General features: G+C 30.8%; 1 protein-coding gene across 1 annotated transcript; it reads right to left on the bottom strand.

Annotated features, from left to right (window-relative positions):
* Window positions 1-324: 324 nt before the first annotated feature.
* On the bottom strand, window positions 325-24,997 carry Smp_211310 (putative soluble guanylate cyclase gcy; the record flags this gene model as incomplete). The annotated part of the gene is made up of 9 exons (XM_018794921.1): window positions 325-1,365; window positions 4,988-5,077; window positions 5,593-5,898; window positions 8,323-8,469; window positions 9,110-9,256; window positions 11,334-11,463; window positions 13,418-13,482; window positions 15,219-15,275; window positions 24,206-24,997. 9 exons carry the CDS (start codon window positions 24,995-24,997, stop codon window positions 325-327), a joined length of 2,775 nt encoding a protein of 924 aa, XP_018649285.1.
* Between the last annotated feature and the right edge of the window lie 1,390 nt (window positions 24,998-26,387).

Here is a 26,387-nt window from a genome sequence, read left to right as displayed (position 1 = left end):
TCTCGTTAAGAATGAAAGAGCTACAATTGGTAGAAAAACTGGGTTCAGTACTCCTTAAGACTGCCTAAAACCACGTAACATAAGGAGCATAATGTACAGGATGTCAAGGTACTTTTAGTTATGTCCATATTGCAACTTCACCAACAGAATTTAATCAACTTTAAGAACTAGACAAATATAACATTGGTTATCATTCACTGATCTAGTCAGTGTAAATTAATCACTCACAATTGTCATATTAATATCCTTAATTACTGGTACACATTTTTACATCAATTAGGATTTGGTATTGTTTATTAAGAGTTTACATTTAGCTAAAATTGTTTAAATAAACTCACTATATTTTTGTTCTACTGAAGTGATATTTTTAAAATTTACTGGTAACCGTTTTTGTGAGTGTTGTTGTTGTTTACTTGAACATTCTATCTCATGACTAATTCCTTCGAATACCTTTGTTTTACATTTTTCTTCTACTTTATCATTACCATTATTGACGTCTAAAGAATGAAATTCACCATTGGATTCATAATCATCTTCTGTGCTTTCATATTTATATGAAATAATTTTTTCGTTATCTAAAGCAAATTTTACATCTTTTTTATATATTGATGAAGATTGTAATGAACAACATGGTAATTCATTTATGTTTTGTATTTGGCATTGATAATGAATTAGATCTAAATTCGATTCATTTAATAGATTGTGATTTCCTAATTTCTCATATGATTTTTCATTATTTCGTTTGGCTTTTGATAGTTTGAAGTTTGTATAAATATCACCGTTGGAAATAATAGAATTATTATTATTATTAATATCATGGTTTGTAGTAGTAGTAGTAGTAGTACTAGTACTAGCACTAGTAGTAGTAGTATTAGTAGTAGTAATAGTGATAGTAATAGTAGTAGTTATATGATGATGAATTTCATCATTTTGATTTGTTGCTGATAATAAAGACTCATTATGGCTTACTAATTCATTTTCATTGTGGTCGGTTGGAATTATCGCTTGATTATTATTATTACAACTGACTGTGTCTACTGAATCTGTCAATTTATTTATCATCATGTTATTATGTTTATTTAAATTTATATTATATTCTTCATTCTGTTTATCTTTATGATCTAATAGTTCGTCTAGATCAATTCCTGTTGAACATTCAGATGAGATTTCATGATCTTTCTCAATAAATTCATTCATAGGATCTATTGAAGTATTATGAGATATAGTAGAATCATCTAATTCAATATCTTCAACATCTTTTTCTAATATTTTACTAAAATTTAATTGATTTCCATATAAATTATCTGATAATGTAAAATCATCATTTCGACCATTTACAAAATATGTTCTCATTTTACCTTTACCCTATAAAATAAAGAATATCATGAACAATGACCATACAATATTTTTTATTGTTAAGGAACACAAGCTTAGGGATTATTTATTAAGTTAAATTTCATTAAAGATTTTCAAGGTTTCAATGACTTTTAATTAGTTAGTATCCTTTTAATTACAATGAATAATAATAAACATTCATTAGATCTAATAATGGAAATACTAAAAGGTCAAACATTTACTTTCTAAGAAGTAAAGTCCATTGTCTTCATAATTATATGAACTAGATTGTTTAATGTAGACAATGAACATGGGAGCTTATTTTTATATCTTTACTGGGGGGGGGTTATACGTTTGAGTGCAGCTAGTTGTGTATTGTATTCTGCATTAACGAAGTAGAGGATAAAACATTGGGAAATCGGTGTATGATATGAACAGTCCTAAGTTCGTATCCTGGAAATCTTAACGCAACAAATGAACCTTAATCACAGAGGACTTACTCACCCACATACCGATTTTATTCAAGAATTTCATTTCGATAGTTTGGCTGGTATTACATTCGAATCCTGGTTCAAGAAATATGACGACTTGTTCAAAGTTGGTCTCACCAAAATTGATGACACAGAAAAGGTCACAATACTCCTAAGAAAACTTGGCATAATTGAATATGAACGTTACTGTGATCTCCTCCTTCCACTGAATCCAAGAGAAGGCGGGAGCAGCAAGAGAAAAGATTATTCGGTAAGAATCAAAAGTGTATAGATAAAACATGGGTATTTATAGTTATTATTGTTGGCTATAACCTCATTACAATTGAGCCAGCCCACATGGAGGCAAGTTATGATATTGTCCAATCGTGGCATCACACGATGATATTCTAGAAAGCATTTTCATGTTCCGATTGGATGGAATCTTTTCAGCTCTTTTAGAGCCTCTGGAGGTTTTGTCGTACTTCTCGAAGCTATCCCAACACCTTGGAGTAAGATCGTCTGCTTGGGTCCACTTGTAGCTTGGCAGCTGGTTTGCGATGGTATTCCGTCTTCTTTGGTGTCCTCCGACTCCTAACTTTCATCTTATTGTTCTCAGTTATGTCCTCTGAAGGTCCCGTCATTGAGTGTCTGTGATTACCTCAAGTGAAAGATTCACTTGGCTACGTACCGTGTTCACTGTTCTTTTATCTCTATGGTTTTGGTTGATGTGTCTGATCAACGTTTCGAACGTCTCACGCACTTTGTAAAAAACGTTTCTCATTCTCTTTTTAATAACACCAGGTTCCCATAGATTTTTATCAAGGTATGACTTGGCAACTACTTTATCACTCACATTAAAACCCCGGATATTCTGATTTTGTCAACACCAATCCACTGTTTTGGGTGGCGCAATGGCGTTGAATACAGTTCGAATACTTCTTACAAACATAACTTCGGCAGAGAACTTTCCATCTTCGACGATGGGATTGGGAGTAGTTCTATAGGCTTTTAAGAATTTCGTGACTATCTGACTTGTCCCTTCGTCTCCTACCTTTCAGTAATGCTCTTACAAATGTGTCAACAAAGCGCCCTGCATGTCCATTCAATTGAGGGTGATAAGGTGTAGAGCGCGTGTGTGTTATTTCATTAATTCAGCAGAAGTGCTTGAATGATTCAGAGATGAATTGTGAGCTGTCGTCGGTCAACAGGGTTTCTGTAACTCTGAAGTAGCTGAACAATTCAGATGACTTTCCAATTATTTCAATGGCTGCGCAATTCGACATAGTATGAATTCCACTATGAAAAAATATTTTCCCTCGTACTGGACCGGGAAAATCGGCATGAAGCCTCTCCTAGGGAACATTCGACTTTTTTATTGTTTTGGCTTACATTTCTTTAGATTTTTGGATGTTTTAGAGCCTCTGAAGGCTTTGTCGTGCTTCTTGAAGCAGTCTCAACATTTACCCAATTCAATTTTGAATGATTGAATAATGTAGACACTTTTTTAAAAAGAAATTGATATGAGATTATGAGGTTTCATATTTATTTAAAATTAAATTCGCTCTACATTATTCACCTCATCGTATAAAATCAAAACGGTAATAATCGGTTTGCATTGTAACTTCAACTAATATCAAAGGATCTACTTAGGGTAGGTACATCCCAAGAGAAACTAATCAAATGTAGTGATAAACATCAGTAGCAGTACAACACACTCCCTTGGAGCGAAAAAAAACTTATCTACGCTCTCTAATTCGTTTTGTGTTGGTTGTTTGAGCGAACGGTACTGGATTCGAGTCCCGGAGCGCTCGTCAACTCTTGGGAGCAGGTCTTGTTGTACTATCGAAATGTCATTATCTAAGAAGGCCATCCTATTTTATTTTAATATAACCAAGTTAATTTATAACTCGATTATTTCATGAAATAAAATCTATACACTATGATGAAATATAATATTGATTGTTGTTGATAATTTTTGATGACATCGTTGCTAAGTTTTTGCGTAGAATTTCCCACTGAACTATTATTGTTATTATTCAAATTCCTATATGATTATTAATAAAACCATCCTGATAACTTTTATGGTCAACAAACTAACAGTTAAAAACAAATTTCCAAATGTTATCTATGCAATTACTCGTTTCCTACTAACTGGATTATGAATCAAAAGGTAGGATAAAGAAAAAAATTGTTCAAGCCGCTCGAGTTATTCTGTTTATTTTTTATGATGAACATAATTAGTGGTCCATTTCTTGATAGACAACAATATCTATCTATGTAAATTTGAAGGATGGTTCATATGGCACTTTATCAAAAGCATGGAGTTTTCCCACATTCAGAATCATAGAGCTACTATTGCTCATATTTTGTAAACCAATGTATACTAATGAGTAATTCATGAGAAATATTTTAAACAATATATACGGAGTATTTATTTGCCTCACTACGTGTGTGTTTGTAAGGATGAAACTGGTTTATACTCGACTTAATTGTAAATATGGTTAACATACAGTGAGCTTTTATTTACTGAAAGAATAATGTCAATAAGTTGACGACATTTCGATGTGTGACTCGTTTCAAAACTTTTATTTCTCAGTTAACTTAATAAACGTTATTTTAATTCCACATGTTCAATGTTCCCTAGACCCAATAGAAGATGGTCGGTCAATATCATGGATTGGACGTGTAGATCTTGACTTAGTGGTCTAGAGGTCAACTGTTTGCTTGCTAGACGGAAGGTTCTAAATTTTATTTCTGGTTGCAAGGTGGTTCATGGTCACTGCTGTAGAGCCCCACACTGGGACGAAATGGCCATTCAATACCTCCAGGTTTTTGATGGTCCTCTAACTAAAATCGGTTCGTGATTTCAATATAGTTCAATCCTACTTGTATACAGATAACTGAATATTGAATAAGGGTAAGGAAATAGTTCAATGTCACTTTGGAATTTAAATCCTCCACAATTAAACAGTCCAATCCAATACGAACATACTACCAACAATACTCAATACTAATCGAAGTCAATCAATTCAGAGTTAACAGAACGTTGGGCGTTAACTCCACACTACGATAGTATCAATAATAACTTACTATTCGCTAGATTTACAAAAATAAGATTGGTCTATCAGATATGAGGATAATGATAAATCATTACATAACACCCAAATATTTCAAGATTTTACCTTAACATCAGTTTCACCACGGTATTCTAAAATGTACGGGAATTCCGAAAGGTTAGCAGCAAACATTTGACTGACGTGTATTCGATCAGGCTAAAATGTAGTTTAAAAGATGAATTTTTAAATTACCATACTTCCCAAATTTGTAAACAAATTAAAGTTAGGAATGTGAATTTTAGTATTTGCAAAATGATATGCTTTTTTATGGTTTAATGTAAAAACGTTTGTTGATCAAAAATAGAAAGATATATAACACATCTGAAACTTAACCCTATCAACATCTAGTCACTGATTGTTAGATTATCTTACTCTTGTACTTTTATCATTGCCAATTGTTATCCACTAAGTTAATTCTTAAACGTAAATGGTCTTTATGTGCTTACTGAGTGGTCGGTGAACTTTTTCTCTTAGACACCTATCTCTCAGATTTTTAGACATACGCTTCTACACGGTCCGTTAGGCATACAACGGGCCACTAACCTTGACACAAATCTATCTAAACGGAAGTTTACAGAATCAGTAAATTGCATTATTCAGAGTTGTACATGACAATGATTTTGTCAAGTTTTTTTTCATATAGTATATATTTATCAAGCATTTGAACTTACCACACCACTAGACATCATTCTGCTAGCTGTATTCACTGTATCTCCAAATAAACAATATCTTGGTGCTTTGTGACCAACTATACCAGCTACAATAGGTCCAGTGTGACATCCAATATAAAGCTTTAAAACCTCCTTTTCATCTTCATTATCAGTGGTGTCCTTAGAATCATTGGATTTTGGCCATGCTAAAGATTCATGAGTAACTTTCAATATATTTAATGCCATCTCTGTTATATGTGCAGAATGAAAACGTGTCTTATGAGGTGCTCCAGAGACAAGCATATAACTGTCACCAACAGTTTCAACCTAAGATTAATTATAGAAAATGAAGCAAACTTTAAGATATTTCAAGCTGAACTGTTTTTTAGGTTTTTGAATTTATTATCTTTCCACTAATCGAATAAAATGAAAATGCACGTAAAGTAAATGAAGGTGATACACATTTAGTTATTTCATAATAATATAACTTAATTTACTTGTTATCAGAAGGGGTTTTGTGGAGATCTCAGTATTTTCATTTAACCGATAGACCACTGAGCCGGCATCCAATACTTCCTGGAGTTCTAGTGAGAAGCAGTGACCAGTGGAGTTCAAACGACGTCTGTTGTGAGATAGGAACTCACTGAAGACAATCGGTGAACGTTTGCTCAACTTCGTGGATTGGTTGAGGCTAGACATTAACACTATCGGATTCCGGCTCCGTGGTCTATCGGTTAGGTGCTCTGACGCGAGACCGGTAGATCATGGGTTCGAATCTCGCGAGAGGAGATCATGGATGCGCGCCGCTGAGGGGTCCCATAGTAGGACGAAACGGCAGTCCAGTGCTTCTAGGTTTTCGATGGTGGTCTCGCTTCAATTGGCTCATGCTTTAATTTACTTGATTTAATGGAAGTTGTTTCCAATAGACTTTTAATCTCGATATGTTGTATTTTCCTTGAACAGTACGTTAGATTTCTTCACTTCAAAAAGTCGTGGAATTATTTCTCAGAATAACATGTAAAATATGAAAACTCTGCATGATTTGCGGAATTCATCAAGATGTTCTTCGACAACCGTAATCAATTAAGAAATTAAAGGAATATAAAAAACAATTACTTGTTTGAATTGCTAGTTTTGAGAAAATACATAGTTTTAACTTCTTTCAATATAAAGTTCAACAAATCTATGCCATATATGATTAGTACCATATAAGAGTCCAATAGTTGATAGATTTTTATATAACAAAATTTGTTAAAATACAGGGCAACGCCTAATCATTATGGCATATTAGATAAAACATATTTATCAAAATATTTTTATAATAAACATTTCATGAACCATTATTAAGCATAGCAAACTGATGAAAAGCTTTACTCCTCAACAACAATTCATAGATTAGGAAAGCAGTTTCTTTTGCAATCTCTAACAATCTTTTTGACTGCTTTTTCAAAATATCTACAACAGTCTTTAGATTTTAGATTTAATAATTTATATCACATGGTAGACACTGTAAAATAGTGTTCACAGTTGATCTATATCATTTTTTAAAGATGAAAACCATCGCAAAACAACATCAACTAGAAAACTAGTGACATCAAAGTAGTACTGAATATCTACTTGATCCTAGATTGAAAAACCTCCACAATACATAATCCAAAAGATTATATCTCTAGATAACTACGATATGATAAAGTCATTCAGGAGTAAAACTAGAAGATCATATATTTGAATTATGTTTGTTTCAATAAGCTATGTTAAATTGAATTAATTGTTTAATAATTACCCTTTTTTGATTTGTTCGATTCTGTTAGTCACTGTTTCTCATAAAAAAGTGTTACATCTTGTGTCCGCCTATTACAGAGTAGTGATTTATCGACCGCACCAATGACACACGAAACCCGTACGAGCAGTCTTAAGTACTTATCAGTCCTACATTCTGCCTAGCCCAGCCAGTTAAGTTCAGAACACCAACAACAGCCTCTACAATATGAATCATTATTTTCAAACATACTGGGTTTATATACGAAACATACAAACCACATCGTACCATAAAATAAGAAACAACATTTGTACAAGATTCGACCAAATGTGGCTGTGAATGTGGAGAACAGTAATTAATAGACTGAGGATAACTCAAGAACCTCAAATCGTATAGAAATAGTCTATGGGTCAAAATAAAGCTTATAATAAGAGGGATACGAATATGAATAGTTTAGTTAATTAACAATTATACAATAGGAGATATACATATCACATTGGTCCATAATTAATTCTCAAAAGTTACCATTCATAATTCTCTTCGGGATATAACAAAAGGCCTCGAGAGATCTATATTCATTCTCTTAAAAAACCATTTGTGGTAATAAATTAATGTTTATATTTTCACATTTTATAAAAAAACATTAATCATACTTTTATTCAATACATTTGTAATAATAATAAACTACGTAACAGTAATACATTGAATAGGAATAATATCATTGTAAAATTTCAACGAATGAATTTGAAGTAAATCCAACGTTTCGCCTGGCAATCTGGTCCAAACGTTTTCAAGGAAATATAATCAAACATCAAAATTATCGAATATAAATCGATTTTACAATGATATTATTCCTATTTAATGTCTTACATCGACTCGGCGCTCAAATACTGTGAAACTGTTCGCTCTAATTTAGACTAAAGTTCTTATATACATAACAGTAATTATTAATAATACATAACAAGTTTTTTTTAATGTATCATTTGACTTACCTTATAAACATTAGAAATTTCTGTAAGATCATCAAAAAGTGTATACATTTTATTTAAAAGTTCCACAATTTGATCAACACTTGTATGCATACATTTGGCACAAAAATTAAAAACTTTTGTAAAACATATACTTACAGAATCGTATGTCTAGCAAAATATAAAATTAAAACAATATTATATACATCTTATAGTCTTATAAAAGCTTAGGAATATATATATATATATACTACTTAAAAGTTACTAAATGGCTGAAAACATAGATCATTGTTTAATTCTTTAGGTAACATTAGTAACATAATCCTCAAATTGTTTACGTCCATCTAACGACAGTTCAAACAATGCGTGACTTATTACAGATATGTCGCGATCTAGTTCAACTATTCCAGATTTAATAGCATCGATACAATTGAGTGTTTGACGTTTGAGTGTTTTTGCATTGGGATGAATGTGGTTTCGTCTTAGTGCCTTCCAGAAGAGTTTAGGATAATCATTACTTTCAATAGAGCTTTCGAAAAATTTGATCTCATATTTTACTAACGCAAGCTTGATGGTGGCTGAAAACATAGATCTTTGTTTGATTCTTTAAGTAATGTAGATTTAGGTATATTTTTGCTCAAAACAAACTTTTAAATCTACAAATCTAACGGAGTATAAAGTAATCTATAAAGGAAATAATTATTGCTCTATCTGATCTTTCTTTCAACTAATGTATTCAACTTCATTTCGAAATTCATACTGTTTATATGATTATTAATTGAATTGCTAAATAAATTTACATTTAAGTTACCTCTATAGTTTCATTTGCTGGAATACCATCACGTAATTTACGAGCCACTGCTCTTGGAATACATTGATATAAGAGACGATCTGTTAATTTTCGTATTCTATCCAAATGTTTCATACTTCTTTCTAATTCTTCACTTTTTTTACGTTGCTGTAATAAATATTAGTTTATATACAATTAATTGTTATGTATATAAAGTTATTTTGTTAAAGGTAACTCCCTCCATTATAATCGTTAAACATTTTTTGTATAATTCATAGTTGAATGAGAATTCTACGATAATACACGTACGTACCCAAAGTAGCGCCTAAGACGATCGAATCATTTTACTGTACTTATTTTTAGTTGTAAACATTTTATTACATAATACTGATTTATGTTGCATTGCTTTAATGAACTGGTCAATGATCTTCATCATGATTAATAAGTTATCTTGTATGAAGTGATATCTAATAGTATTGTCTTTTTAATTATGAAGCTAGAAGCTTAAATTGAGAGCAAATTACGCCAAAACGAAATAATAACCGAGTGTGTACATTGATTACGAATATATATATAATTCTAAATATAACAATTGTTGAAAAATACTTTAACTAAATATCATTGTCAGATATGCATTTTGTGAGTAATATCGTTTTATATTGTGTAAATAATAGATTTAAATCTTTATGTTTAGGTTTTTATTTTATTTTCATAGTTGAAATCATGAGTCAATTGAAGCTAAACCACAATGGAAAACCTGGAAGCACTGGACGGCCGTTTCGTCCCATTGTAGGACTCCCCGGCAGTGCGCATCCACGATCCCGTCTCGCGAGCGGGATTCGAACCCATGACCTACCAGTCTCGCACCAGAGCACTTAACCGATAGACCACTGAGCCGGCATCCAACGGTGTTAATGTCTAACCTCAACCAATCCACGAAGTTATTGACTTACTTACTTACCATTATTAAAATTAAATTAACAAATGAAGGGCAGAAACATTAGAAAAGTGATTGCTTAATAAGTCATTTGTAGCTTACTCAAATGTTGGCTATTATGATGGCCACGTTAAAGACAGTGGTTGTACAAATTCCTTGTGAAAACAAAAGCTAAGTATTTTGGAACGAATATTAATGATGTTTACTATATGCAAAGAAATATGTATAAACCATGCAGTGTATTTGGTGGGACCGGGTGGATAAGTTGAAATCCACTGATTTTATCTAATTGATGTTCTATATCAATTAAATTATCGAGCATAGAATTTTTAACTGATTTTTCTTGTACTTTACTTAGCCAGACATACCTATGCTCGGGAATACAATAGGGGGCTTGTATAATCGTCCCTTTTTATGTAAACTGCTCCATAAAAATATTTGAAATGGTAAATGTATATAAATGAGAATAATTCAAGAAGTCTGTCTTAACCGAATATTGGAATAATTATCGAATAAAATCGATAAATTCATACTTTAAAGAAGCGATTTCTAGCTATAAGACATGAGACGGATTTGTAAGCAAACTATTCATAGGTTCGTAAACGTAAAATGCAATTTTGTTGACAACAGTCAGTCAGTCAGCTACAACGTAGGACCAGACACATATATACATCGGTCCAAGTTGCCATACCTCATTAGCACAACAAGATCAACACCGAATTCATAGAAGTAGTTAATTTAGTGGTGGTAATATATAAAATAAAGGTTGCATATAAGGATATAGTACAGGAAGAAAGACATGAAGCAATTTTAATCACATAGTTTAAGGGAAGATAAAGAGTGTATACACCTACGCCATTGTGATCGATTCTGAGCCATGTCACCTAGAGTCTCCAACCCTTTGTCACGATAGTCACATGGACCCCAACCACGTAGTCCGTATCTACCAACATGTCTCAGACTAGAAGTTAGTGACTTCGAGGACTGATGCCATGTTTTGGTTTGGCCGCCCCTAACTCTCTTCCAACCATTCCCAATACTAGTCAGCATAGTGCGTCGTGGTAATCGGTGTTCAGGCATACGTAACACATGACCTCATCAACTGGTTTACCGTCATTCCCTAATACCATGTGTCTAACCTCACTATAACTTACCTGGTGATCCCAGCAGATACGAGCAATATTTCTAAGACATCTGTGGTCAAATACTAGTAACTTACAAGTATCAACAATACTTTTCTAATTTAATCATAGAATTGTATCATACAATGAAAAAATATAAAAAAAATAAAACTTTTATAAAACTAACCAATTGAAATAATTTCAATAATTCACTTGATATTTGATCACCACAAATTATTACATCTCTACTTCGATCAAACATATTCAAATCACAAATGTATAAACCATGTTCATTTAAATGTTTTATATCACGGATGCTAAATTTTGTAAATAATGAAATGTAGTTATTAAAATTTATTTTCAAATAAATTATAAAGAAACATTAGTTTTGTGCAATCTATTATACTAACAAAATATGGTATACTTTTTAACAAACCTATTGATTATGTCAACTCCGCCTGTTGCCCCTCTAGGGGCTACTATTGGTCTCAAGCCCGGTTAAAGGAGGAAAGTCGGGCATGGGGTTAGCTATCCCATCCTGTAGAAAACTAACTCGCTAAAAAAACGCTAACCAGAAATAATAATAACTGATTATATTGGTAAGACAATTGGAGTTTTAAGTAAGACAAAATAAAACTTTAAACATTGCTGTTTTTCTAGGAATCTCAGTGACATCAGGTGAAGAATACCTTGTAATCTTTCAGTTTTTAGTGAGAAACAACCTTCAATCCTCTAAAGTCTAATCAAAGTCTTATTTGTACTTGCGAAAGGCCAATAGTGGTCAATTTCTTTTGCCCCGGTAAATTTTCTTCCAATAAATCGTTTTTCTTCAAATTTCCTCCATTTTATTACGTCAATGTATCATTTTTAAGTTCAGAATTTTATTTTTAAGTGGTTGAGTCTATCTTACATCATCCTAAGTTGTCATTTGTTTTTCTTTCATTAGTTCATTACGCAACTATCTCATGATGGTCTTATTATCTTTTTATTTCTACCATATGTGATATTCTAGAAACTATTTTTACTTCATGTATATATATCTACAGTATTTTATTTATGTGTGATCAGATTGTTTGAAATATATAGCGCTAATAAAACATATTTTTAAGACCAACTCCTATCTTCTCATTACTCTATCAAAATTTAATTAAACCATTTGAAATTTATTCGGATGTTTACTACACTGTAGCGATACGTAAATTCCGATCAATCTTACTTCAATAAAGATATTAGCTTTTACCTGAAATTTTGAGTCCGAATAGTAAGTTTTGTAAGTAGCTGATAAGAACGTAACGTAATAAGATGAATTCAAGTTATCCTGTCTGTTTTAATTGTTGTTCTTAATCTCCTCAATTAAGAATTCTCTTTATTTTGAAAAAAAATATATGTATCAGAAGTTAGTATTTCTATTCGTTAATATGATGCAGAATACTTTCAATTACCATTTATGAATGATAATAAATAAAACTATTTATTTGTGTTCCACCTTTTACAAAGAAGGGAGTATCATACTCAAGAATTATGTATGGTACGCTACATAAAATCGGTTTAATATGATATGTAATAGATTTCCTTTGGGTATTGCAATTTATATGTCAAATAAAAAATCTTATTCATATTATTAAATAATCCTGAATAACGTCATGAGTTTTCGTTGCGAGTGTAACTATAATGTCTGTAGTCAGTTAAATGTATACAATTATTTATAACCAACTGTGTGGTTGAACTAAGTTCGCCTGTAGACCCTCTGGGGGCTTCTGCCGGTCTCAAGCCTCAATAAAGGAGGAGGGTTGGGCGACCCCTCCTGTAGAAAACTAACACGCTAAAAAACGCAAAGAAAACGTGTGGTTGAAGTATATAGAGTGTAACAGTTATCCTTGATAACACTGAATAGTCATTAATCAATCGACAAATGGATTTGAATCCAGTGATGTACAGTTTGTTTGATATGAGATTTGAAAATTTAGTGTTCATTCTTACATTAGATCACCCTTTTTGATACCGGTCACGTTGCCAACTGCTTTCATGACAAATTAAAATAAACTGAAAAATCGCTGAATGCCCTGAAATATCCATGAATCGTATCTCATTGGGCGTTTTCATATTATTATCCCATGATTGTAGAAAATAGAATTCATAACTTCCATGTTTCAGAACACTTCAGTAAACAATATAATTTTGTATATAAATGAATATATGCAGAAAATTATATATATATATATATATTCATATGAAACTTACGATGGTGCACCTAGAAATAATAACATATCCCATTGTTCAACATAACGCATTTCACCTCTAAATTTACATTCTGTCTTACCAATCTTTGAGTGACCATTGTTTTCTGGTTCAATAAAGTACATTAAAATAGAATAAAATTGATGAATGTTTAGTTCTTTACAAATCATTCCAATGAATTATATACAAACATTGATTTAAGCATCAGTTTTAGAACATTATAATATTATTGTACATCAACGATAATTGTATTTGTTCGACTAAATTTTAGTAACTGTCAAAATTTATTTTTAAAGGTAACTAGCAATACAATGATAAAAAAGAATTATGAGATGTGTTGGAATTCACCGACAAGTTTTCGTTAATTTCTTCAGAAACTAAGGGGAGGCTGGTAACATCTATTAGAAACACCTAAGAAACTTCTGGAAAACATACAAATTATGTTACATTTTTGCTGGCTGATTACTGACTTTGATATGAAGTTTAGCATGCTTCCAAAAGTTTCCAAGGGTCATGTTGTACCAGAAGACCGATAAAACCTTTTCTATTACTTCATGCGCATTTTTTGTCGTTTGAAACTAAAAGGTAGGATTATTATAGGAATTAAGAAAGCGATGGAAGCCATCATCAGTCGTCCGAGTTTCAGAATTACTATGAGCCTAATTCACTTAGTTTTATTTAGTCTGCGCTCTCTACATCACTAGGATGGTGAAGAATCAAACCCTTATTAAAATACTGATAGGCAAATAAACCGAATGTTACATGCATTGTGTTTTGTTTCGTTTTGTAAAAATACGTTTATTTCAGATTTAGGAACAGATTTCTCAATTGACTGACATAAATCAAATTGTTGCTGAAAACTGAGTCCTACTTGAAAATTGTTGTGGATATAAATATCCACATGGTATTAGATTTATCGTAAGTAAATTAAACATAAATGGTCTTCTGTAGTTTGTATTTACTAACGTAACGGTACAACAATATGTGTAGTGATTAAAGACTAAAATTCGAATACGTTTATTCACAAATACAGGTTGAACTGTTTTTTAAGAGATCTTGTTCTCGAATTTATCAGATCAATTGAATGTTTACTATAACCTTGTTCACTATCAGTCAATACTTTTAAACTACATGAATAAATACTGTTGCAAAACTCAATAACATTGTAGCGTCGGTTGCTATGTCAAGCCCACATAGCTCATTCAAGCTTCCGGACAGGCCAATTTATTCATTCTTCTTGAATCTTATTTCGACCTTGTTAACTATTCTCTTGTCAACGTTGACTGGTTTTATGTGGGCAAATGTGTGTGCATTTCCTATCTTACTCATCACACGACTCTAACTTATTTTTGTGTAACTATAAATATTGGTTCACGCTTGGTTAAATTGAGTTGGCTCACTCGCCTTCTCCATGGCGCATCATTTTATTTTGCTTCGCTTTCCAATCAACGATTGCACGAAACATACGTATTCAAAAATCCATTCTCGTATTTCACTTGTTTAATTCCATTATTCACCAACATGATTTAATTCGATGATAATATACGAGGATGGGCGACATGTATATTTCAATAATAATCATTCATTAGATCCAAATGGAGTCAGATTTAGAGCCACTAAAACATATTTACTGCTTTTCCGAAAAGAGTACAAAATCGACTTCAAACACAACACTTGAAAAAAATTATGACTCTAAGCTAAACCATATAAATCAGTTATCATTATCACGTGATCACTATTAAGTTTATCACAGATTACAATCAACATCATGTTAGGAAATAGGTTCAGTGAAATAATCAAATCACATCTACAATAGACTGATATACTTACTATCCAGGCATTGATTTTTCATCAGAACCAATTCAAATGTATTATGCATATGTAGTTTTATCTGGAAAAAAATAAAAAGTAAAAACATATCTAAAAGCACTTAGTTTGATAGTATAATATAATTTATTGACGACGTGAAGAAAGATATTTCATAAGATTCCTGGGTTTAATCTGATGTTAGATGGTAGCTAATTGCTAATCAGAACTTCCGAGCTCGTATGGAACAACTTCTTAATGGCATCTAAGGTATAATGATTTTGTAGTTAATACTAGTATGTAGTGAAAATCACTTTTATAACTGATTTAGTTTTATTGACTGAATACTATTCCAGAGTATATTAGTTTAAAAAATAAAAAAATACAATAATTACGGTATATAACTTAGTTGATTAATAATAGCACGTTTCAGATTATATTAGCATCTTAACGAATTTAGTTGCTGAGCATATTTGGTCAATTCTCAGTACCGTCAGAAAGGTCTAAACTTTGATTCATGTTTTACCGGTAACATACTTCTTATATGTTATGCACGACGACATCGACTTAGGAACCTATGACAGGTACTCAGAAATTTCAAGTATGTAAAATGTATCATAAGTGGCAATGAATGGTGTTTGCACAATATTATTAATGGGCTGAAGTTGGAAATGTGAACTATAGGACAGTAGTTTAGTCATTTAAATAGTAATGGACCAGCCGAAAGTAGTGTGTATCTTGAGTATGTACAGAAAGATTATCGTACTCTAAAATGAACGAGCTGCCAGGTGTCACGGGTTCTTCAGTAAATCATGTGGTATATTGGGCTCATGATGTAAACTAACTTTAACTTAAATAAAATAGGTTTACAAAATGCAAAATCAGTCGTTCATATGTAGACTTGAAGGAATCATAATTAAAGATAATTTATTATGCTAAATCTACTTTTGAAATATAGTTTTACAGTATAAGTATGGTTCTTTTGGATTTTAGTCTGACACAGATGTGCTTAGTGGTTGACTTCACTTTTGGTAAGGTCGTAACTATATGAACAGTTTTTAATGAGTTTGTTAACATTTCTTGAAGACTGCAAATTTACACAACACTCATCGAAATATCATAATACTCAGGGTTTAAGTATCGTAAATATATTCTGATAGAGTGCTTCAGGCTAGCAGTTATTTAATTTTACTTATACAGAATTACGATGATAAACGGTCTTGGAAACAATATATAATCTTTGACTTGATAACATACTTCTTGTTTGTATGATTATCAATATTTTCTTAGATTAATTACAAATTATCAGAGTTTATTATATATATAATGGAAAGAAGCTGAAAGTGGATAGGACATCCATTGAGGGAAGCACCAAACTGCTTCAAAAGGCAAGCCCTCACATGGAATCCTCAAGGCCAAAGGAAAAGAGGAAGACCAAAGAACACATTACGCCAAGAAATAGAGACAGACATGAAAAGAATGAACAAAAGTTGGATAGAACTAGAAAGGAAGGCCCAGGGCAGAGTGGGTTGGAGAATTCTGGTCGGCAGCCTATGCTCCATTGTGGGTAACAGGCGTAAGTACGTAAGTAACTAATAATGGAAACAAATTCCTTTTAAATAGCTTGGTGAAATAATACTACTGTACTATATTCGAAGAAAGCTGCTGCATGATAATATTTTCTATAAAAGTATAATAATTTGATGTCACGTTATGAATAAATGTAGAAATGTTTACGAATATCCGTCAAGGTTAGAACGAATAGTTTGACAATAATTGGGCGCCGAGTATAAAGAAGTCATTATATGTGAAAAATCATATTTGAAATAGTCTCAGCGATTGAAATTTAAATAATTCCAACGTTTCATCCACCTAACTTGTCTGGACTTCTTCAGGGAAATAATCAAAATCAAAATCATCAAAGAAATATATAATGTTTCTTTAACAATCATATCAAAATCTATTCTACGTGAAACCAATCATATGTAGAAATGTTTATTATGAAGTGATTTCAAAAGAAATATTCGTATACAATAACTTCACATATATTCCCAACTAACAGCTTCTTACCTTAGATAAGTTTTATTTACCGTTTCGTGTTGTTTCATATCCATGTAAGTACTAATGATTATTTAAAAATTAGAATGCGTTTTACAAGTTAAATTTTGTTGTACATTAAAAAGACTCACTTACATTAATGGTCAGTATTATTAAAACATGTAGTAGCACAAATATTCAAGTGTTATTTGTTCTAAAATGGTCGATGTAAAAAAAGAAAATTGACCATAAAAAACGGGCATTACAAACAGCTGAAGTCTCAGATTTTATAGGCTCGTTAATAATTTCATTTTCTTTGATCGTGTTCACTAATCATGATGGTAGCCTTAGTATTTTAGTTGATATATGATTAGTTAAAGCAGTTTTAAACAAATAATCCTAATCTCTCTTTTCGATTTCTTATTGTGTGGCGCATATATATCTGGTGCCCCCTTATACCAATATTTATGTGTTCAAATAAATGATAGAACATGTAAGCGAACAATTGTTTTCAATTAGATCGTCATCAGGCTTTACTCTAAAATACATGAATATTTTATATACGCAGCTAATCTTGCATTGACTTTCTCGAGTCGACCACCCATGTCTACTCAAAAGAATGAAAAGTTACCTGAGTTGGCCTCCTCTATGTGCATTTACAAGTTCAGCTGCTCCTGTGGAGATAGCTATATTGGGCATACTACTAGGCAACTTAATCAACGAATGAGTGAACGTCTACCAGTATGGTTTGGGAAGGGCCAGATAAAAACAATACGCAGTTCTATCTTGGCACATCTAATTGATAGTGGTCATAATGTAGATAAATGGAAATCATTTCGAGTGATCTATCGTATACCTCCAACATTTCCCAACGGAGTTCGTTCCCGTCTCCTTCATATAGCAGAAGCCATAGGAATTCGTACATTTCACCCCAATTTATGTGTACAGTATAAGTTTGTAACCCCCTTATCCCTTCTATGACTGGACATAACTTAACAAATGACATTATTATTATTTAGAACAGCATATATAAGCGAACAATATTGTTTTTGATTAGATCCTCATAAGGCTTTACTCTAATATACAGTAATATTTAGATGCGTTTACGAAATAATTAAGCCAATCAAGGCAGTTTATGAGTCAATGATAACAGTGGAATAGATTACATAACTAAAAATAATAAGTGAAAAGTACAAATTGGTAGTGTAATGACAGGTGTACTAGTTGTGATAAGAACAATAAAAGGCTTGAATCAATGTTACATAATGGAAAATATGTCAATGATTAGAAAATTATAGACAGTGAAATAACACTCATAAAAATTATAAGATTACGTAATGAGAAGTGTTCAGATGATTGAACTGTGAAACGTATATTTGAAAAAAGAAATAAATAATTGGTAGAGGCGTGAGGAGAAATAAATGAAGAAAGAGTATGGAAAATAAAATCATTTATTAAGGCCAAGGGAGAGATAAGGGTGTTACAAATTTCTTCTGAACACAAAGGCTTGGATTGTTGACTGGAATTCCTATAGATTCTGCTATGTTTAAGAGGCAAGATCGAAACCCATAAGGAAAAGTAGTAGGAATACGATAAATAACTTTAAATGACATTTCTGTCAACTATATGACCGTTATCGATCAATTGTGAAAGAACTGACCTCCGTATTGTCTTGACAGTACCTTTTCCTAACCACGAAGGGAGGTGTTCACTAACTCTTTGGTTCAGTTGTCTGGTAGTTCGCCCAATATAGATTTCCCCACAGGAGCAGCTGAATTCATAGTTACACATAGAAGTGGCATAACCAGGTAACTTATCCTTTAGTTGAGGAATCACCATAGATCGGGTCGAGTACGATAGACAGAGGTCGGCAAAGGTTTTACAAAATACATTTTACATTAACTAAATATTCAATAGAATCATATTATATATAAAACCTGTATTCAAAAGTCTCTCTTTATAGATATGTATTACCTGTTCAAATGTACAATGTATTACTGGATATCTAATTAAAAAGAATTTTTTAAAATTACATCCAATTAAATTATTACATATACGTTGAATAGCTTCACCAACTTTCATTATAATTAAATTTTGATTAATTATTATATAAAATGGTAATAATGAATGTAATTCATTATTATTTATATTAGATTGTATAATATCATTAGATATACATAATGATTTAATATTTGGTAAATATTCATTCATTTGTAATCTACCATTTAAACAATCAATTCTAAAATAATTTTCAAAATACATTGAGGATGTCAATGATGACGACGACGACGATGGCGGTGATAATCTTCTTAATGTCAATAAATCACTATTTTTTTGATTCAATAATTCAATGTTTATATTTATATTATAAATTAATTTTGCTACATTTATTAATTGTCCTTTAACAAAATTTATAAAATTATTACGTTGACTACAATATAATAAATATATTAAATGATCATTTTCAATTTTAATTATAGTAAATAATGGTGATTTAATGCATGGATAACAATATTGTATTTGTTTATGTAATTCATTTAAATTATTTAAAAAATTAATAAAATCTTTACCCATAAATTTTAATAAATTAATATAACCATAATCAATTAAAAATTGAATAAAATATTTACCATTATCAATATATAAATCATTTATTGATTTATTAATTAATTGTGATAAATTATTGATTAATTGATAATATAAATGATCATCATAAATTTGATAAGTTTGAAATATTTTTTGGTTGTTAAGGGTATTCTCTAAAATTTGTAACCATATTTCATTACCATATGTTGTTTCAATAAATTTACGTAAACTTTCAAATAATAAACCATACATGATATATATATATATGTATATTTATTTTATAAATTATATAATAGTAATGAGCATTTTCTGATTATCTCTGGGCTATTCTTACCAACGAAATTAATTAATTTATTTGAAAAGATATAAATCATCTTTATAAGTTTGATATGTTTGAAATATTTTTTTGTTACCAAGGATATTATTTAAAATTTGTAATCATAAATTGATTCAATAAATTTACGTAAACTTTCAAATAGTAAACCATACATTATATATATTTATTTATTTTATAAATTATTACAGTGAAACTGAACATTTTATGATTATCTCTTGGCTATTTATACCAACTAGCTTACTTTAATTAATTGAAAAGATGTCAATCAAATAGAAAAATTTTTTTTCTTACTTTATTAGAATAAACGCTAAATAGTTACATAATATGAGATTGATAGTAGGTGTCTTTTGTATACAAAAAAAAACAAACAAATTGATGGATCATTTCAGTGAAAATGATGTCAGTTTGATTCTCTTTAATAATAATAATGTAGAATGATGTTATTCTACTTAAATAAATTTATAAGTAGTATCAAAATCCTTAAAATACTATTAATTTATTTTTAAAGACAGTGGTATAATGATTTGCCTTTCTTTTTTTTTAAAAAAAAAACATAAGACATATATAAAGAATTAATTGCTGTATCATTAAAATATATCTGATAAAATAAATTTCAGTTATTAGTTAATTTACTTCTTTTAACTTAGTAGTAGTTAGGTATATTATGGTTTTTGCCGGAAAATGTCTTTCATTCATTCTGATATTAAGATATAATACTCAAAATTGAGAATAGCTTGGATAAGATACCATAAACATAATCATCATCATCGTCACTCTTCTCTATTGGTTATTATCTCTATCCCTATTTAGGCTAGTAATTATGCATTTGAAAAAAATCTAAATATGACTTTTCAATAAGTGATTCTGGGTGGTATTGTTTTCTTCCTTTGTTTTTATTCATGAAATGAAGTAATTTATTCATAACCCATATCGGTTTCGAAATTTAAGATAATTTTACAAACCATTATTAGAGTTTTAATTCGATTTACTATTAATTAAGAAAAAAAACGCCGTTCGTATTGTGTTTTCCAGTCCTATTCAGTAACGACATAAACTTTCAACGGTTAAACAAACCTACTATAGAAATAAGGATACTGAAATGAATAAGACAGTTTGGTTGATAGATAGAAATATAATGTACACAAAGCAAAGACACATATACGAATGTCCATCGAACCCAAACAACGATACGTAAACTAGAGCCATGATCACGACATAATCTAATTCATCCATTATTATGTCATTTGCATAACTTTCAACCTACCATTTGATTCTGAAATGACACGTCATTATCTGCTTTTCGGGATATCATTTAATGAATCTAAATATGTTTAGACTATAATCCTCTTTTCCTAAAAGATCTCTGTTTTAAACTTCAGTTGAAGTGGGGTACACTGATTCTAGTATTAAAATTTTATCATTTTCCCATCTTTAGAAAATGCAGTTTCAATATAATTTCAAATCACGAGTAGAAACCTTTAGACCAATGAGTCAGCTTCAACGATTTAATCTTAATGGATTAATCATCTAACAACAGCTATACAACCGCTGAAAACTATAAAACGATGTACGGCTAACCCATTCTACTATGGGACTACTTCGTTAACTGACTGTAGTTGAAAAACTGAAACGCTAAATACTCACTCAATGGTTTAAAGGTTAAGTGACCGCCACGAGACCTAAAGTTCAATGACTGACTTATTACCTCTATTACTCAGTTTCGCGACTTGAGTGACCTAGTTATATACATTTTGAGATTCATTGTTTGCGGTAATTCACATTTTTGTGTCTTATGCGTGTAATTATATGCATTTTTTTAGTCTGAATAGTACGGGATAGAGGGTCATAACTGTCCAGCTTTTCTGGAGTTTTGATTGGTAAATCAGAATTAGTTGGGAAATTTTGTAAGGGCAGTTAGTCATTTCAGTGAATTCAGGAAACGGTGTCAATGGAGTAATGGTGGGTATAAAGTGAAGCATTTCATACCAATTCCCTTACTTATAAATCTGTTAGTTTCATGGAAGATAAAATATGGATATTATTACTTAGTTATACAATTGAATTCAAATATTAAACATTTCATCTTAGTTTTTTTTAAATCATCTGTGGCATCGAACCAGTGAACTCAAAGGTAAGACAAATTAAAAACTTGTTCTTTTAAAAGGTTATAGTAAATCAGCACTTCAAATATAAACTCTGAGTGCTAAACCAGAATGTAAAATCTATCATTCTTCCATATCCTAACTACTCCACCTAGTTTTGTTTATTTATTAATCAATTGTTATTACACTCTCCTGATTTTTTAAAAATAATTTTTCCTTATTTCTAGATTTTTAACTTCGAATTTGGCAAGTGGACAATCATTTGTTTTATATTACAAATCTATAAATTATTCTTACCTTACTATTTTTCTTTAACCATCAGACCATTACATAACTGATTTGTGACATTTAAAATCTTCAGACCCTATATAATGTATTCATGTCCTCTTTTTCAATAGACTATTATACTTATAAACAAGGATGGATAGGCTTTATCGAGGCAATACGTACAGTACGTACATATGGCCAATAAGAGACTGATCAATTGCAGTCCTAAACATCTATGGGAAGATACAAACAAACAATACTAAGTGTATTATACTTATGTTAAACCATTTTAAATACAATAAAATTTTCGTAAAGAAAACCTTTTTTTAATTAATTGATTTAATTTCTCCTTCAGTTAACTAATCCATCATAAGACTTTAGCTATCCATATAAAAGAAGGGCGGTATACAGAATTAGTGATTTGTATGTTTGTTTTTTTCAACGGCCCTCATAAATATATTAGGCTATATGATAATAATGTTATATCGTAATTAATTTTAATTTAAACAATTGAATGATGAATGTCATAATGAAAATAGATTGAACATTTAATGTTTTCCTTTATAGTCAATCAATATTTATTAATAAGAGCTATGAAAATATCTTTAATGAATAGTTTCATCATTGCTTAATGATGAACCGAATAAATGACATTTAAGAAAAGTGAAAACTAACTATTGAATAACAGTAAATATATATGATTACTAAATAAAACGTGAAAGGTTTAGAAAAAAAACAAAGGCTACAACTTCCAGTGATCATAATGAAGAAATACTGATCATTACATGAATATATATGAATCAAAGTTCAGAACTGCATAACTATTTGTGTGTGTGTAATACATCTTCTAAATTTTTTATACACTTATAGTTATGGTGTGTTAGCTTGAAAAGATATATATATATATATATATATATATATATATATATAGTTGTAAATGCTCAGGGAAGAACAACTATTCTGATATCGTATGTTTATAGGTTGTTGAATGAAAAAAGGATTTTATAAAGTTGAGATCATGGGTCAATTGAAGCTAGACGACCATGGAAAACCTGGAAGCACTGGACGATCGTTTCGTCCTATTGTGGCACTCCTCAGTAGTGCGCATCCACGATCCCGCCTCGCGAGATTCGAACCCATGACCTATCAGTCTCGCGCCAGAGCACCTAACCGATTGAAAATTCATTTTCGGTATGCCTATGTAAAAGTCGTATGATTTTAAAATCATTAATTTCATATGTGACAAAGACATTTACTATGATAAACGTATATAATGAAGTTTTATTTTGGCCTAACTAACTAAGTTTTGGAAAAGTACTAAACATTTTCGAAATAACAAATACAAGTACATATTATCGATTGAAACTTTCTTACTATGTTGTCAACCTGTATACTTTTATGTTTACCGATAAATTTCATTACACAAATAACCTATCCGTTCATTTTGATGTTTATTAGCTTATTTCTATTCGAACAAGGAGTTAACATTATTTAACAATTATCCCCCCCTTAACAAATATTTACTTTAGCAATTAGGAATACGACAAACTAACTGATGAATAGTACATTAGTACAAAAACATACACACTTCTAAAGTGTAAAACAATAACATTTCATAACATCATGTAACAATATTTCATAGAGTAACATTTCATAAATAATACAAAAAAACTTTTCTTAACTTACCTCCTCTATATTTGATTTAATAAATGGTTTAAATAATAAAAACTTTTCATTAAAATCTGAACCTTCAAGAGATGAATCTAATTTCCGAAATGATGTACTAACACGTTTAATTTTCATTTGATTTGTGATTAATAATGAAAAAGCAAATATATCAAAAAATACATTACTCGATATTGTATCACCCCATATATCTAATGGTTTTTGTATATCATAATTATGGAGATCAATCCAACGTTTACCATTTAATGCATAGATATCATATATAGTTTCATAAACATTATTAATAATTTTCTTATCAATGAATATAACTTTAATATCAAGATTATATAAACGTTTAGCTAATGTCATTAATTGTCCCCGAACATAATGTGTATAACCATTACGTCTTGAGGAATACTTTAAACGTATACAATCATTTGTAATCTGCATAACAGAAAATGATGGTGGTTGTATATCAGGATATGATAAACGTAAATATTCATGTAAATTATCTAAATTATGTAAAAAACTAATAAAATCTCTTCCTTGTACACGTAATAAATTACCATAACCATAATCAGATATAAATTTAGCAAATGATAAACCAGTTTCATAGGTGACATTTTCAATAGTTTCACCAGTTTCATTACTAAATGCTAAAAATAAACGTTCCGGTACTGTATCTGAATAAATATTATGTGTTTGAAATGTTAATAAACCTGTATTAGATTTTTCTAATATTCTAAGCCATACATTTTCACCATAAACGGATTCAACATAATTTTGTATACCGATTACTATTAGACCATACATTAATAATAATAATAATAGTAATACTTTTAACTAAATTTAAATTGTCTATAAAGTAACAAACTACTGATAAGGGTGATTATTTTTATAATCCATTGCCAGTTTTTTTTTGTTTTAATTTTTTTTTGTATTTTTTTCTGTTAAGTAAACCAATCATATAAATTAATAATATAAAATAATAATTGGCCATAATTGTTTATATAAATATATATTTAGGGTATATAATTAAGCAATTGAAATTGATTAATTATTTGAGGAAGTCACCCAACTGTGTCACAAGACAAGCCCTCACATGGAAACCTGAAGGCCAAAGGAGAAGAGGAAGATCAAAGAACACATTACGTCAAGAAATAGAGACAGACATGAGAAGAATGAACAACAATTGGATAGAACTAGAAAGGAAGGCTCAGGATAGAGTGGGTTGGAGAATGCTGGTCGGCGGCCTTTGCTCCATTGTGAGTAACATGCGTAAGTAAGTAAATAGTAATTAATCAATTTCAGTATCATAGTGACATGTATATACTTTCATTTATGATTGTTTGAAATCTAACGGTTTATGGATAACAGTAATGAATATTTAACTATGTGTTTTAATTTAGATTCTCATGCCTAAATTTATCTACTAATAACATATACTGTAGTGAACGAGAACACGATTGGAAACAATAGAATGTATTTAACAACAACATAACTGTTATATCTAGAGCTTTGATTCTTGCTATACCGCGTACTACTAGACTACTTGAACGACCGAACCCATAACGTCGCAAGAGAGAAGACAGAAGACTATTCAGTAGGAATTTTATTCCCCAAACAGTGTCAAATATAGTACGAAAATTTCATGTATTTATAGTTTTTTTGGCTGAAAGTGAATCATCATTTCGGACAGCCAATAGGCACATAGGGGGTCCTTCTTATTCATCCGATAGGGAAGCTATACAACGAAGTTCTAGAATGTTGGATGGAACGTTTTCGGCTCTTTCTGGGCTTCTTGAGGCTTCCTTGAGTTTTTCGACGAGCCATCCTTAAAAGAACCGAACGTCTTAGTAAAATTTGAGAACTATACAGTAAATACTTCATTCGCAAAGTGTCAATCAATTATTTCAAACTTGCCTGTTCCTTCTACATGTCTGATAAGAGTAGAGGATATTTGTAGGCTATTAGTATTCGATTATTGGTGTCTTCAAAGCATTGCTCACATATCCTGGGACCACCAGGTAAGTAATGCAGTTGTTAGGAAACGGATACTAGGTAAGGATGGCAAATCGATTGGTGAAGTAGTGTAACTCCATCGGTTGAGATGTCTGGGACACGCGCTATGTATGCCCAACCACCGACTGCCTAGACGTGCAATGTTTTATGGGATAAGAGTAGGTTGGAAGAGAGCTAGGGG

Source organism: Schistosoma mansoni, chromosome 1 (assembly GCF_000237925.1).
Source record: "Schistosoma mansoni strain Puerto Rico chromosome 1, complete genome".
In the NCBI taxonomy this organism is placed as follows: Eukaryota; Metazoa; Platyhelminthes; class Trematoda; order Strigeidida; family Schistosomatidae; genus Schistosoma; species Schistosoma mansoni.
Note: the sequence above shows the minus strand (reverse complement) of the source record. Positions and strands in the feature narration are given on the sequence as shown.